The 16,919-nt window shown below is 48.9% G+C and overlaps 1 protein-coding gene across 1 annotated transcript in view; it reads left to right on the top strand.

Annotated features, from left to right (window-relative positions):
• The window catches only part of NEDD4 (NEDD4 E3 ubiquitin protein ligase), a 1,239,834-nt gene that overhangs the window by 643,808 nt on the left and 579,107 nt on the right, over positions 1-16,919 (top strand). Inside the window, exon 14 of the mRNA XM_069222425.1 lies at positions 697-903. Within this exon, the coding sequence (XP_069078526.1) occupies positions 697-903 (207 nt within the window). The remainder of the gene's footprint in view (positions 1-696; positions 904-16,919) is intronic.

Consider the following 16,919-nt stretch of genomic DNA (forward strand, 5'->3'; position numbering starts at 1 on the left):
AAATGGCTCATTCTTTCACCTCAATTTCAATATGTTTTTATTTTAGCTGTTTTTCTGTAGGCAAAGCTTGAAGGATCTACACAAATGACCACTTGCTGAATTCAAAATGTTGTCTGCTTTTCAGAAATGTTTAGCTGTCCGGGAACCAGCATTGGTTTCACACCCATTTCTGTCACTAACGTGAAGAAGGCTGAAAGCACAAAAAAATAGTAAAAATGGGGTATGTCCCAGTAAAATGCCAGAATTGTGTTGAAAAATGTGGTTTCTGATTTGAGTCTGACTGTTCCTGAAAGCTGGGAAGATGGTGATTTTAGCACTGCAAACCCTTTGTTGATACCATTTGCAGAGAATAAACCACAACCTTTCTTCTGTAGCCCATTGTTCCGCTTTTGTTTTAAAAAATGAAATTTTAGCTGTATTTTGGCTAATTTCTTGGTCTCCTCCAGGGGAACCCACAAACACTGGGTAGCTATAGAATCCTTAGGATGTTGGAAAAAAAGGAAGCAAATTTGGCATGGGTAGCTTATGTGGCCAAATCGTTATGAGGGCATAAGCACAACCTGCCCCAAATAGCCAAAAAAAGGCCTGGCACCTGAGGGGTAAAAGGCCTGACAGCGAAGGGGTTAAGGATGCTATATTTTATTTAATTGCATCATTGCATATTACATTGTCTTTATTTTTATTTTTATTTAATAGACTTCCATTGATGTAGCGGAGCCGTCTTCTGGGTCAAGTGTGCCTGAATGCCATCAGCCACAAGGTCCATCGTCTGAGGTGTTTCAACCTTCTTGTAATGCGCAATCTGAATTGGAATCTGGATTCCTACCCACAGGCTGGGAACTACGGCATGCACCAAATGGGAGGCCTTTCTTCATTAACCATATTACTAAAACTACTACATGGGTAAATTATTTTTGTCTTTACAATGTAATCGTTTTTTCCTAATAGTGTTTTTTCATAATCTTGATTTACCAAAACAGAAGGACCAGAAAAATGGTGCCACTAAAGCAGGAAGTCAGTGGGCAGCATTTTCTCCTATGCACCTTCCCATGCTACTCTGTAGTTTAAAAAAAAATTGAGAACACTCTTGTCTCTTCCGAGTGCCTTATGTTATTTCTAGTTTCTAGGAAATCTGTTCCACCTTACCATTAGAGGATTAGGAAGTGACCTATTTGTCTGATTCATGATCACTGCAGGTGCAAGGCTTCAAAGTATGAACATTGGTTATTGAGAGGAACAGCTTAGCTATGGGCACTAGCCTGGACCCTAAGAAAGTAAATGAAGGCTTTGAGTAACCGATGTGCCTGGTGTATTGTGGATCCCAAATGAGACATTAAGCTCTTTGAGAGCATATACATCAAAATGTAGGGTTGTGTGTCACAGCCCCATCTGAGAGCAAAGAAGATTTAGATAAGAGGTATCCTCTTACATGTTCTTCTTAACAAGGGGTTTATGAAATTGTCACTATATATGAAAAATTCAGAATATAAAAACCTATGCTATAGCCAGTTACTGGAGGGCATCGAGAGGCCCAAATATTTATATGTTAATATAGAATACGATGGAATGGGTGTTAGCTGAAGAGAGCCATATCAAAGTGACTAAGAGGTATGAGCGAGTAGTGGAAGACTTGGAGGGATGGGGGAATATCATGAATAGAGTTTCTGAGGATGCAGGATCATTTAGTGGTTCCTCATCTCCTGCCTCATCAGAAATTAACAGGATTAGATGGGTAGAACTGTAATGATGATTAAACAGAAAGGCTTTTCTGTGACCACACACAAGGGTACATGGGGTGATTATTCTGATAAGAAGCCAATATACAAAAGGAATTAGGAAGAATATATATATATATATATATATATATATATATATATATATATATATATATATATATATATATATATATGAAGAACAAAAGAAATAATTGCCACGCACTCCGCTCAGCCACAGAATAAATTTAAGTGGTTTATTCGGTGCAAAAAGAAAAAGAACAACGCGTTTCGACTATGTCGGAGACTGATTTACACCTTGTGTGTCTTTGGTGCCTGGAGCGCAATCATGACCCGAAGTCGTGCTCCGAGTGTCGGGCCATGAACCCGACAGCTTTGAGGGAGAGGTCCCTAAAGCTCATGGCGGCCCGACACTCAACTCCGTGGCGCTCACGGAGAGGAAGGTCTCGAGACCGGTCGTGGAGTCACCACCATTCCTCGTCCTCCAAGTCATTGGGACATTCGGGTCACAAAAAGAAGTCGAAGAAGGACATGCATTCTTCGACTTCACCCCATCGATTGGATAATACGACGCGGGAAGAGTGTCGACGCTCTAGGCCTCCGTCAACTGAGCCTTCATCTGGGTCGGCTCCGCACTTCTCGGGAGCCGGAGCCACCCCTTCCCAACTTAAAGAGTTTTACGAGTTCATGCACCTCAGTTTTTGAGCAGTCCGATCCACCTTTGGTGCCTTCGGGCACAGGTGAGTCCCTTGGGTTCAAAGTCATCTGCTTCGGCCACGACTCCGGAGGGCCCCTCCGGATCCAATCGTGGATCTGTCCCAACGCCAGTCGTGCCACGGTGACCTTCCCAGGTGTCGGGTCAGACGTCGACAGTGCCAATGTCAGTTGGCCCCACAATCAACATCGATCCCATCCTGTAGGAAGTTGGCTCTGTATATACTATTTAGAAGTGAGAAATAGTGTGCACAGAGTCCAAGGGTTCCCCTTAGAGGTAAGATAGTGGCAAAAAGAGATAATTCTAATGCTCTATTTTGTGGTAGTGTGGTCGAGCAGTAGGCTTATCAGAGGGTAGTGTTAAGCATTTGTTGTACACACACAGGCAATAAATGAGGAACACACACTCAAAGACTTACTCCAGGCCAATAGGTTTTTATATAGAAAATATATTTTCTTAGTTTATTTTAAGAACCACAGGTTCAAGATTTACAAGTAATACTTCAAATGAAAGGTATTTCACTTAGGTACTTTGAATAATCATAATAGCATGTACAGTTTTGACAAAAATGGCAATAAGCTAATTTAAAAGTGGACACAGTGCAAAAATCAACAGTTCCTGGGGAAGTAAGTAGAGGTTAAGTTCACAGGTAAGTAAAACACTTACAGGGTTCAAAGTTGGGTCCAAGGTAGCCCACCGTTGGGGGTTCAAGGCAACCCCAAAGTTACCACACCAGCAGCTCAGGGCTGGTCAGGTGCAGAGGTCAAAGAGGTGCCCAAAACACATAGGCTTCAATGGAGAATAGGGGTGCCTCGGTCCAGTCTGCCAGCAGGTAAGTACCCGCGTCCTCGGGGGCAGACCATGGGGGTTTGTAGGGCACCGGGGGGGACACAAGCAGGCACAGAAAGTACACCCTCAGCGGCACAGGGGCGGCCGGGTGCAGAGTGCAAACAGGCGTCTGGTTTTGTATAGAAAGCAGTGGGAGACCCCGGGGTCTCTTCAGCGATGCAGGCAGGCACGGGGGGGCTCCTCGGGGTAGCCACCACCTGGGCTAGGCACAGGGTCGCCTGGGGGTCGCTCCTGCACTGGAGTTTGGTTCCTTCAGGTCCTGGGGGCTGCGGGTGCAGTGTTGATTCCAGGGCCTAGTTAGCAGGGTCCCAGCACACTTTCAAGTCATAACCTAGCATCAGCACAGGGCAAAAGTCAGGGGGTAACCATGCCAAGGAGGCATTTCCTTACACATCCTCATAACCGAGGACCTGGAGCCGGAACAACGTAGTTTGATGCTGATTCCGTTCCCTATGGGCTCTCCTTGTCCCAGGGTTGATCCAGACCCTTATTCTTGTGGGTATGGATACGGGCAGAGTATGGAGGGGACGCTGGACCCTTTAGAATTCCAGCTTGACCCCAGATGGACTGGGTGCAGGATTTGAATGATGCCAGTGGTCTAGACACCTCCCCTGACACTGGTATGCTCTCTCCTCCTAGCGTTGCTACGGACGAGGGTGCTTCTTATTCCGTGGTGGTGAGAAGGGCGGCTGAGGTCCTGGACCTCAAGCTACCTTCTCTGGAGGTTAGGCCTAATATCCTAACCGACGTGCTTCCGTCTGGGTCTTCCTCTTCCAAGCCCCTTATTCCCTTCAATGAAGCACTGACAGACGTCCTTTAGGGTACTTGGTCCAGACCCAGCACAGGGGCTCCTGTGAATAGGATGATTGCCTGCCGATATCGGCCTGTGCCGTCTTTCTGAAATTCCTCACCCAACACCCCACGCCTGTGAGCTTTGTCATCCAGGCTTCTTCTTCATCTGACGCATTCCTTCCCTCACCCCCGGATAGGGAATCAGAAAGGCTGCATAATTTGGGGAAGAAGTTGTTTTCTTCCAACAGTCTGGGGCTGCGGTCCGTGAACACTGCATGCCTTTTGGGCCGCTATTCCCATACTCTCTGGGATACGGTCACGCAAGTGCTGCCTGCAGTTCGGAAGGAGGCCCGGACTATCCTTTCCCAAGCCTTAACAGATGGGAGGGATGCAGCAAAGTTCATGATTTGTTGTGGACTGGATACAGCTCTTTGGGCAGATCGGTTGCATTGATGGTGGCATTGAGACGCCACGCCTGGCTGAGAACATCTGGCTTTTCAGGGGATGTCCAGCAATCCTTGATGGACATGCCCTTTGATGGCACAGTCTCTTCGGAGACAAGGCAGACTCGGTGCTCAAGCGCTTTAAGGATTCCCGGGCCACGGCCCGGTCCCTTGGCCTCATGCCTGCTCCTGGACCCCAGCAGTTCTCCTTTCGCCCCTTTCGTGGCTACGAAGGGGCACCCAACTGCGTCCTTTTCCCCCTGGTCATCGACCCATGCATGCTATACAGCCCCTACCCGGACACGGGATCCCATGCCCTCAGGGATCAGGGAGCTAGCGGGTCGCCCAGTCCACCCCCACCCCCTCTTCAGCCTCCAAGCCTTCCTAGTCCACGGGTTCATCAGGAGCCAGTGGGTGGCAGGATTTGCCATCACCTGCCCCAATGGCAATCCATTACCTCGGACAGGTGGGTCCTCCAAATTGTTCGAAGGGGCTACTCCCTCCCCTCCGAGACATCTCCTTCAACCATGCCACCTTCATACAATCGGATATTGGAGGATCATATGGCGCTTCTCTGCGAGGAAGTCCAAGCCCTTTTGGCCAAAGGAGTTATAGAGATGGTTCCATTGTCACAAGTAGGTCGTGGTTGCTATTCCTTTTACTTTCTGGTTCCGAAAAAAGACAAAGGTCTTCTGCCTATATTAGATTTTCGGTCTCTCAGTCTCTTCCTCAAAAAGGAGAAGTTCAGGATGTTGACACTGGGTCTGGTAGTATTAAAAATTAAGTCACGTAAAATAATACAAAATGAACTTACTTGCAACTCCAGATGTAATGACTTCCCATGTAACTCCTGTGTTAGCATATCGCCTAAACACTAGAGGTATTACCTGTTTGAAAATGCATTGATAATCATAAATGTTGTGTCACGTCTAATAACAATAATCATAATACTGTGATAGCAAAATAAAGTCTGAAATACTGTAGATACTGTAGATATTGTAATGTCTAATGTATGTGTTATACCATATAATGAAGGAGAGTGAAGATTCCAGGTTGACTCACACCTCTTGTACGATGCACTGATTTTTAGGTCTGGCATAGGGACAGGCTCAGTTTTTACCAGTTGTAATAAAAACATCATAAATAAAAAAGACATGAACACAAACATAGTGGAACATTGGGTAAGCCCTCTCCATCCATTTGTTGTGTTCAACTGTCATTCATGTTTTGCTTTTGCCCACTACAGCGTACAATATGTGAACATGGGACTGCTGCCTTGTTTTCCAGCCCTTGGCTCTCTTGTGCTGTGAGGGTTTTCATTTTTTGAACTCACATGTGCATGTGTGCCTAAAAAGAAGTGTATTTCAGAGCCACGTCTAGTGGGCTGATAGTTTAGTATGCCAATACGTTTTTCCTTTCTTTCCTTTATCCTTTTCTATTATTTGTCATCTTTATATGTTTCCATGTTTAAACTATGTCTTCCGGATATAGCGCTGATCTGAAAAGAGCTACCCCTCATTCACTTTTTGGCTGGTCTTTTTCAGCTTTCTGTCACATTCTTTTAGAGATCAATCGGGTGATGTCCATGACAGATCCGCACCCCATGTGCTTGTGGTCTTTAAAGCATGACCACTGTAGGAAAGTACCCTCTTTTTGGCGTGGTTACCCCCACGTTTTGCCTTCTATCAGTGTGCTTAGACTGTTTTCTCTGGGATCTTGCTAACCAGGACCCCAGTGATTGTGCTGTCTCCCTCCAAATTTGGTTACCTTGGACCTTTGTGCACTCCACAATTGGTATGCTGGTGTTCCCTTATAAGTCCCTAGTATATGGTACTTCAGTACCCAGGGCATTGGGACACCAGAGGTCCCTCATGGGCTGCAGCATGTATTATGCCACCCAAGGGAGCCCTTGCAAATTGTGTCTGCAGACCTGCCATTGAAGTCTGTGTAAAAAATGGGCATGCACCCTGTCACCACACCAGGTCACTAGAACTCACCCCTATGGTAGGCCCTTCCAGCCCAAATGGCAGGATGCAGGTTCCTGTGTGTGAGGGCACCACTGCATAAGCAGAGATGCCCCTACAAACTTCAGTTCCAATGCACTGTACATCGTAATTGCGGGGAAACCATTTTACCCGTGTTCTGGCACAGGTCAATTATCTATGGTCCAGCTATATAGTGGTAAATCCGAACCTAGGCATGTTTGGTGTCAAACATGTCAGAATCATAACCCAATACTAATACCAGTATTGGTGGCATGATTCCATGCACTCTGGGGGCTCCTTAGAGGATCTCACCCCCCCCCCCCCCCTCCCACCTTCAGTATTTGCTCCTACCAGCCTTTCAGGGTTTACAAGTTCAGACAAGTTTCTGCCCTCCTGCTGCTTGACCAGCTCAGGCAGGGTAGCAATACTTCTGCTGTACTAGGAAGCAAGAAGGAATCCCCCTTGGAATAAAGGAGTCACTCCCCTACATCCGCAGGCACCTACAGCAACAAAGTCCGGCTGCGTGGATCTGCTCTCCTCTGAAACTTCATGAATCCTGCATCACAGGTGGTGGTCTTGAGTGGTCCCCTTGGTCCTCTCTGCCCACTGTTCATTTTGGGAGACAGTGAGCCCCTGCCTCTCTTGCAGGACACAGTACCCCTATGCACCATGACTATTGCAGCAACAAAGGCTTGTTGTCTCCTGCTCCGAGGGATCTTCAGGCTCTGAGTAGCCCATGCCTCCAGCACTTCATACTTCCAATGACAGTCTCCTCTCTGCTGCTCCAGCGACGTGGGACTCCTCTCCAGGTATGCTGATTGGGCCTCACTGCAACTTACTGTGCCTGCTGCCAGTGGGTTGCCTGTGGCGACTGCTTCTGCTGGCTCTCCCAACTGTTGAGGGTCAGCCCGGACTCCCCTCCAAGGTTCCTGTCCCCTGGGCCTTGCTGGTCCTGTTCAGCCTTGCAACTCTTCTTTTGCCTCCTTTTGCATTTGCAAAGGCTTGTTGGTGGTGCTCCTAACCATTGACAATCTGCGACCAGGCGACTTACGTGGCACATCATCTGCACCGCTCCAAGGACTTCTCTGCAGCTCCTGGGCTCCACAGCTGATCTTTTCCCTCCCTGTTGACCCGCAGCTTCATCCACAGAAGGGTGGGTAGTGTCTCCTGCCCCGTCTAGACTCTCTACTGTGGACTGGACTCTGTCTCCTTCTTTTACAGGTCCTTATCTTCTAGAATCCACCTTTGAGTTCCTCTGGTCTGGTCCTGTCCTTGGAAAGACCAGGTACTTACCTCTGCTCTCCTGGTTGTTGGGGGTCACTTAGGTACCCACCTCTTGTGGTTTCATGATCTCCCAGCTCCCCTCCAACGACTCCATGACCTTGGGTGGGGGACTCCACTTTGCATTCCACCATTTTAGTATATGGTTTGGCCCTCCCCTAGGGTCCTAGCTATTTCTATAGTTCCTTGCCATTGCTTGTTCCTAGTTATTACTGTCTGTGTGTGTGTGTGTGTGTGTGTGTGTGTGTGTGTTTATATATATCTATATGTTCGATGGCATGTGTAGCTGCAGATACACATGCTGTGCATTATCCTGCCATCTATATATATATATATATATATATATATATATATAGTGTGTCTTACCTCTAGTTGGGGGACTGCCCCTAAGTAATCTAGTTTAGTGCTACTGTAATAATGTACCTTTATTTTTGTAACACTGTGTGGTTCCGTTCAGGTGTGATAAGTTGCTGTGTGACTGCTGTGGTATTGCAAATGCTTTACACTCTTCCCTAGATAAGTCCTGCCTGCTCATCCATAGCTACTTCTAGAGAGCCCTGACTTACTAGACACTGCCTTCATTCATTAATAGGGGTTGTCTGGACCTGGTATAAGGTGTCAACACCATTGGTGTCCACCACACACGAGGCCAGCTTCCTACAACCATGACCCGAAGTTGTGCTCTGAGAAAGAAAGAAAATGGTATAAGAATGAAGGTGTCCAACCAAGGTAAGTGTGGTACGATCCCAGGGTCTAGGGAAATGCGGACGTACCCAAGGTGAGTAGTAGAAATCCTTCAGGCGCCTGCGTGCAGAGGTGTTATCAAGCCGAGTTTCCCATAGGCTAACAGAGGACCTGTCAGAGAGCCTTTGGGCCCCACATGGTTGGAAGGGGACCCTTTGGGTTCTGTTTCGGCTTTGGCTCCGTGGAGCACTCAGGGTCCGCTTCCAGATCCGGACTGGCATCTGTCGTACCTTTGCGACCTTCCCTGATGACGGTTCTGGCAACAGTGCTCCTGATGTTTCCTGGACTGTGGGTGTCGTCGATCATATACTAATTGCTGACAAATAGCCGGAGCGGCATCACTCAACGCCGATTCTTAGGCAGGGACCTTGGTCCCTAGATCGGATCCCTACCCTTATTCTTACGGGGTACGAATTTGGTAACTGTATGGAGGGGTCACTGGACCCACAAAAATTCCAGCTTGAAGACCCTATGGACTGAGCTAAGGAACTGGGTGAAGCCAGTGGTCTGGATACCTCCCCTGATGCTGGTATGCTTTCTCCCCCTACTGCGGCTACAGGTGAGGGGGCGTCCTATTTCATGGTGATGCAGAGAATGGCCAAGATCTTGGGCCTCGAGCTGCCTTCGGTGGCTGTCAGGACCATTCAGCCTGCGGCTTACACACCAGAGCACCTTTTGCCCTTCAATGAAGCCCTTATGGATGTCCTGCTGGGGACCTGGTCCAAACCCATCAGAGGAGCTGTTAATAAGACATTAGCCCTCCGCATAGGGCTGCGCCTAATGACCTGGCTGTCCTGACTCAGCACCCCATCCCCGAGAGCTTGGTCATCCAAGCCTCCCATCCCATGGTGCATTCCCTTCCGCTCCCCCGATAGGTGGGAAGAAGTTGTTTTCATCCTCCAGCCTGGCATTGCGGTCCGTGAACACCGCATACCTCTTGGCCCGTTACACCACTACTTCATATGACACGGTCACACAAGTGCTGCCACAGGTCCGAGAGGAGGCCCGGGCCATTCTCTCCCAAGCTGTTGCTGATGGGAGAGACGCAGCTAAGTTCACAATCAAATGTGGGCTAGATACGACCAACTCTTTAGGCAGATCGGTTACTTCGACAGTGGCATTGTGGCTACATAACTGGTTAACTACATCTGGCTTTTCAGGGGATGTCCAATCCACTCTGATGGACATGCTCTTTGATGGCAACCATCTCTTTGGAGACAAAGCGGACTCTGTGCTCGAGTTTAGAGTCCCAGCCCAGTCCCTTGGCCTCGCTGCTGCCAATCGCCCCCCTCAGTCTGCTTTTTGCTACTGTCGTGGCTACAGAAGGGGCACCCAGCCATGTCTGTTCCCCACCAGCCACTGTGCCCCACATCCTGCTCAGCCTCTGCATGGCTGGGGACATGGCATCCAGTGTTCGGGTGGATTACAGGTTCAGTGGTCTAGCCAGTCCACCCCCCACCCGCCGGATCTCCTTCAGCTGCAGCCTCCAAACCTTACTAGTCTGATGCTTCCTCATCAGAGACCAGTCGGCGGCAGGATTCACCATCACCTGCCCTGCTGGAACACCATCACGTTAGACAGGTGGGTTTTGCAAATAGTCCAAAGGGGCTACTCCCTCCCCTTCGAGAATATGCCTCCATGTATTCTATTTTCCAATGATCAGATGACAGAGGATACCGTGGCACTTCCTCTGCGAGGAGGTACCTGCTCTTTTGGCTAAGGGAGCCAGAAATAGGTGATGGTTGTTATTCCCTTTACGTTCTGGTGTACAATCCATGATACATTCTGGTGCCCAAAAAGGACAAGGGCCTCTGCCCTATCCTAGACCTTTGGCCTCTCAATCTATTTCTCAAGAAGGAGAAGTTCAAAATGCTCACTCTGGCTTGGGTCCTATCTGCCCTGGACCCAGGAGACTGGATGATAGCGTTGGACTTGCAGGACGCTTTCCATATTCCTGTCCTGCCTGCCTACAGATGTTATTTGCGGTTCGTGGTAGGTCACAAGCATTTTTAATTCACCACGCTCCCCTTTGGCCTTACCAGCGGCCCTCGGGTGTTCACCAAAGTGATTGCACCTCATCTGCCCAGGTTAGGGTCTTCTCCTAATTCGACGACTGGCTGTTGAAAGGGGGCTCACCCCAGGCTGTCCTCTCCCACCTCCAGACTATGGTGGACTCCCTGCATTTGCTGGGGTTCACTATAAACATGCCGAAGTCACACCTGATTCCCTCTCAAATGCTCTCTTGTATGCCAATTGTGGGAAGAAAAAGTTACCAACAGCCAAATTTAAAGTAGAGAGCACAGTCACTGGGGTCCTGGTTAGCTGGATCCCAGTGATCACAGTGAAACACAGTAACAAAGATGCAAAAAGAGAGGGTAACCAAGCTAGAAAGAGGCTACTTTGCTACAGGGCGGCCACATGTTAGAGGTGGAGATCAGAAGCGTCTGGTCTCCGGCGGAGTCGGAGCTCCATATTAACCTCTTGGACCTCAGGGCAATCAGACTAGCATTGAAAGCATTCCTTTCCTCTCGCAAAGGCAACGTGGTACAGGTGTTCACGGGCAACACCACCGCAGTGTGGTACTGAAACAAGCAGGGCGGGGTGGCTTCAGTGACCCTTTGTAAGGAGACTGGCTGACTGGCTGGAACATAAGGGCATATTTCTGGTGGTTCAGCAACTGGTGGGCTCTCTGAACGTCAGAGTGGATGAACTCAGACGCCAATGCCTGGTCGATCACAAATGGTGTCTTCACCCAGAGGTGGCGTAAGGTCTGTTTCAGCAGTGGGAAGAGCCTTGGTTCGATCGGTTTGTCTCTTCAGAGAACACACAATGTCAGCTGTTTTCTGCATTGAAGTTTCCAAGGCGGCAATTGCCCTGCAGCTCTTTTCGTCTTGAGTGCAACTCAGGCCTCCTTTCTGCCAATAGCACTTCTGCCCAGAGTTCTCAAGAAGAACAAGTACGACCGGGCCTAAGTCATTCTTGTGGCTCCAGACTGGGCACAAAGAGTATCCTGAGCTCTTGAGCATTGCCATCGATCCTTCGATGAGACTTCCCCTTTGGGGCAATCTTCTGTTGCAGCAGCAGGGGACGATTCTCCACCCAAACCTGTCCTATCTCCACCTTCTTGCGTGTTTGTTGAGGGGCAGCAGTTGGCAGCTTTTGATCTTCCGCCTTAGGTCCGTAATGTTACCTTGGCAGCCAGTCGTCCCTCTAGCAAAGCAGCGTACACCGTCGTTGGAACAAATTTGTAGCACAGTGTACACACAAATCTGTTGACCCCCTCGTTGCCCCTCTTTCTGAGGTTCTTTTCTTTACTCTTTTTTTGCCACAACAGGGCTGTGCTCTGGTCTCCCTAAAGGGTTATTTGTCTTCCATCTCACCTTTTCTCTGATTGCCTGACCAACCCTCCTTGTTTAAATCTCCCATTGTTGGACGATTTCGTAAGGGCCTTACCCATTGCTTTCCTTCTTCCCTGTTCGTAATTTCCCAATGGGATTTGAACTTTGATCTTACCTCTGTAATGTGCACTCCCTTTGAGCTGCCTCACAACTGCCCACTTTGCTTGCTTAATCTGAAAACAGTCTTCCTCATAGCGATTACCTATGCCTGCAGAGTGAATGAGCTGCAGGCTCTTTCTTTGAAGTCACCTTTCATCTCTATTCACCCTTCGAAGGTGGTGCTTTGAATTAGGGCTTCTTTTCTTCCTAAAGTGGTCAAGCCCTTTCATGTAGGCCAATCAATCACCTTGCCTACCTTTTTTACCCCCACATCCTTCTAAGGAGGAGGAGAGACTTCATCGTCTGGACCGAAAAAGAGCATTGGCGTTTTATCTTGATCATACAAAAGAGTTCCAGTGGATGATGAACTCTTAGTGGTTTATGTGGGTGCGAAGAAAGGTCCGGCAGAGCAGGAGAGAACCATCTCTATATGGGTGGTCCTCTGCATTAAAATGTGCTACGCATTGGCTATTAAGCAACCCGCCGGAAGGCTTGCACGTTCATTCTACCAGAGCAACAGCTGTAACCACTGTGTTAGCATGCGGAGTGCCAGGCAGCAACGTGGGCGTCTTTGTACACATTTACTAAACACTACTGCCTAGACAGCCAGGTCCGAAGGGGCGGATACTTTGCCTGTTTGGTCCTGCAGGACTTCCTAGTATGATCTTGGTTTTGCAGGCCCACCTCCGGGGATGGTATTGCTTGGGTATCTATTCTGAGGTAAGGAATCTGCAACTAGAAGTGTCTTTCAGACGAGCAACTTACTTACCTTCGGTGAGAAATTATCTCGTAGAGACATATTCTAGTTGCATATTTCTTGCTGACCCACCCATCCTCCCCGCTCTGTGAACTTATTTCTAGGGACAGAGGCTTCCCTTTCAGAGTCCTAGTTCTGGTGCACTAGAGTCAATGTTGGCTCCACACTTCTTATGTGGAAAGTCGTGAAAAGAAACTGACATCAGCACACCAGGTTGGCGCCTATGTACGATCTGCATCGTCATATCTGGCGACCATGACACCAGCGATAGACGCGGAGCCAACCAACACCAACAATGGACGCGGAGCCGACCGACACCACCGAAAGGCATGAAAGGATACTGCTCGAAGAAAAATCTCCGTATCCAGACTGACGCCTGGGGGAAATTCTGAAGTAAGGAATCTGCAATCACAATATGTCTCGACCAGATAATTTGTTACCAAAGGTAAGTAACCTTTTCATTTATGCAGCCTATAATAAAGGCAAAGAATGCCACTTTCATTGGATTTTTCTTTAGTAAACCTCTTGCCAGAGTCAAACATTTCTGTAAAACAGAAGACAGATAGTATAGGGTGCAAAAGGTAGGAGGCTGACTTAGTTTATGGTGTGCACCTATGGTGTGGCACCCGATACTGAGTCCAGGCTACCGTCAATGATAGTGTTTAGGTGTTCAGAGAGCAAACGCTTTCTAGGGGTAGCTGTGGTGAGCAGCTAAAGCGTATCCAGGATGAGTGTAAAACACTTACAAAACCACAATAGTCAGTCAGTAATTATTCACAAAAAAGAACCAAACCAGATGTTGCAAAAATAAAGTATTCTTGATTACAACACTAGGATTACTCTAACATTAGTACATCTCCACTTGGAGATATCTACAGACAAAATATACACTTAGTAACAAGCAGGGAAAGCACAGGGATACATGGAGCCCTGTGGGGTGGGCTGGGGGCAAACCATATACTAAGAAAGTGATGTAAGAATGAAGATGTCCAAACGAGGTAAGTGTGTTAGAATCCCAGGGGCTGGGGTAGTATGAAATGACCAGAGGTAAGTACTAGAAATCACACAGGTGCCTGGGTGCAGAGTTGTCATCGAGCCGGGTGTCCCATAGGCTAACACAGGACCGTTGCGGTTGGATTTTTATGGGTTCATGACACTTCCCAGTGGACCCTGAGGAAACCAGTAGGGACAAAGAAGGTTGGAGAGTGCCCCCACCCGTGGATACCCAGAAGACCGAAGTACCTACAGCAGGGAGCCCAGGTCCATGGGGTTAAGTGGCGTCGGAAACCCTTGCTGGAGTCACTGGAAGCCTTGGTTGTCCAGCTGCTGTTGCGACCCATGGACCAGGCAGGTGGAACTCAAAGGTGTGTTCTGGACGAGAAGGATCTGAAAAAGAATAGGACAGTGTCCAGACCACTCAGATATGTCCACGGGGTGCAGGTAGGCAATAGCCACTTTCTTGGATGTGAAGTTCCTGCAAGACAGTGAAGGAGGAAGTCCATCTGCAGAGTCCAGGGGATGCAGGAGATCCTAGGAGTCGACCACGAGCTGTCTCATGTTGGTTGCCAGATTGAAGGATGGTCAGTGGTCGGCAGGGCCACCAAAAAGCCTTGGCAAACGCAAATAGTTGTTGCAAGGAAGATTGTAGGTTTTTGAGGACCTGAAAGGTCCTAGTGACTCGATCTATGGAAGAGAGTTATGGCCGGCCTTTAGCCGGGACGAAAGCCAGCCGGAGTCAGAGGAACCCCCACAAGTGACCCACTGGCAGCAGAGTGTCGCAGGGAGGCATCAGCATCACAACAAAACAGGAGTCCCACGTCGCAGGAGCTGCAGAGTGGAATCTGATCTTTGAGTTGCAGAGTGCTGGAGGCTTGGGCTTCTTGGAGCCTCAAGATCTCCTTGAGGAAGAGCCAACAAGCTTTGGCAAGAGCAACAGTCGCAGTGCACAGGGGTTGTGTTCCAGTGGTTGCAGCAAGGGCCCACCGTCTCCCAAGTTGGTCAGAAGACAAAGGGGACCCAGAGAGGCCACAGAACCACCACCGGTGAGCAGAGCCTTTTCGTTGTCTGTGGGACAGTAGGATCCATCAGCCGGTCGTTGTCGCTATGAGGTGCTTGCGGGTGCAGGGGAGTGACTATGTCACTCAAAGGGAGATTCCTTCTTGCGTCTTGCATGACCATGGAGAATGCACAGCCACAGAGGTTGCAGAAATCTTGCAGGACTGGAGAAACAATGTTAGCATGGGAGCCCTACTAACTGGATACAGACTTGTTTCAGAAGCAGACCAGCAGCAGTTCTGGTGGCCAGGAGCAGAAGATGTCTTGCAGAGAGTTCCTTGTAGAGTACTGACCGACAAATCAGAGGACCCACCTTCAAGGGGATCCCTTAAGTAGCCCTAAAAGGGGGTTGGACACTGTCTGCAGTGACCCATCTTTCAGAGGGGGTCAGGGACATCATCTACCTGGCCTAAACAGTCAGATCCACCCAGGAACTTCTGCCTACCTTGTTTCCAAGATGACAGAATCACCTGGCCACCTGGCAGAGCTCTGGGCACCTCCCTAGGGGCGGAGCTGGACAGAGGAGTGGTCACTCCCCTGTCCTTTGTGTGGTTTTGCGCCAGAGCAGGAACCAGGGATTCCTGCACTGGTGCAAACCAGTTTATGCAAGGAGGGCAGCAAAAGTGCCATTCAAAGCAGTTTGGTGGTGCTGAGAGGCCACCCCACCCCATCATAGAGACACCTGGTTCTAAATGAGGGGAGGGCACACATCCCTCCTACAGGAAACCCTTTGTTCTGTCTTCCCCTGATTGAGTTAGGCTCAGCAGAAAGCGGACAGGACAGTGTCTGGGGGTCTGCAGTAGCGAAGGCTGGCAACCAGTCCCTGCTAGGCTGTACAGGAAGAACTAGGGGTTCTTCCAAGGAACCCCCAGAGTACATTGTATCATGCAGCTAACACTGGAATCAAAGTACTTCCAACCCCAGTCTGACACCACCTCCTTAGGGAAACCCACCCTGGAAAGAGGTCTAGAAGGGCAGAAACTGTAGTGGACCTAAGGGGAATAGCCTCTGGGTACCTGGTGGCATGGTCCACTACCACCAGAATAAATCTGTTCCCAGAGGCTGTAGGAGGGTCAAGGGGACCAACAATGTAAATCCCTACTCTTTCATAAGGAACCCCAACCACTGGTAGTGAAATTAAGTTTGCCTTTGGAGTGCCTCCTGACTTGCCACTGGCTTGGCAGGTGATACAGGAGCAACAAAACTCCTTTGTGTCTTCAGACATGTGGGGCCAGTGAAAGTGTGGGCCAAGCCTGTCCCAAGTCTGACTTTTCCCAAGATGCAATTGTAATGTCATGTGCAAGGGACAATAAGAACTCCCTAAACTTATGTGGTATGACCAACCTCCCGGTTGCACCAGACTTGGGGTCTCTAGCTTCAGATAAAATATACCATTTTCCCAGTAGATCCTGTGGGATCCACTGACATCCTCTGCCTCTTATGCAGCAGCTTGCTGTCTGAGGCCTTCAGGAGAAGGGCAGGATTTCTTCTCTAGACTGAATTCCTCCTTGGAGGGTCCCCCTGCTTCCAAGAGCTCTTCCACGTCAGGCCCAAGTGCCTCTGGGACTGTTCCCTCACAAAGGGCAAGATCACCTTTCTGAGGAGACAGATCTCATTTGTAGTATTGGAGGAGGATAACTGCTTACCCTTCCTGTTCCTCTTCTTGGGAAGAGCTTGTGCCATTGTTCCAGGCTTCATTCTCCTTGTTCTCCCTGTTTCTTGACCTGAGCTCTAGTTGGCATAAACTCAGTCCTGGGGATGCCCAGCATGGCTGCATGGGTCTGCAACTCCACTTCAGCCTATGCTGAAGTCTCCAAATCATTGCCATTAAGATACTCTACAGGAATGGATGAGGGCACCATAACTTATTTAGGGCCAGTAAAAGTAAACCCCCACAAGCTGAAAACAACCGCCATGGGGTGTCTGTTGATGATGTTAGCATTGGTAACTTGGTACATTTGTACTAGTAGCATTTGCTCAGGTGATATGAGGTTTTTCAGTCACCATAGTGACACTTGCACCTGTGTCCCTGTAAGCCTCTGCCTCAATACAAGTAATGAGGGGATGC

This window comes from Pleurodeles waltl, chromosome 3_1, assembly GCF_031143425.1.
Source record: "Pleurodeles waltl isolate 20211129_DDA chromosome 3_1, aPleWal1.hap1.20221129, whole genome shotgun sequence".
NCBI lineage: Eukaryota > Metazoa > Chordata > Amphibia > Caudata > Salamandridae > Pleurodeles > Pleurodeles waltl.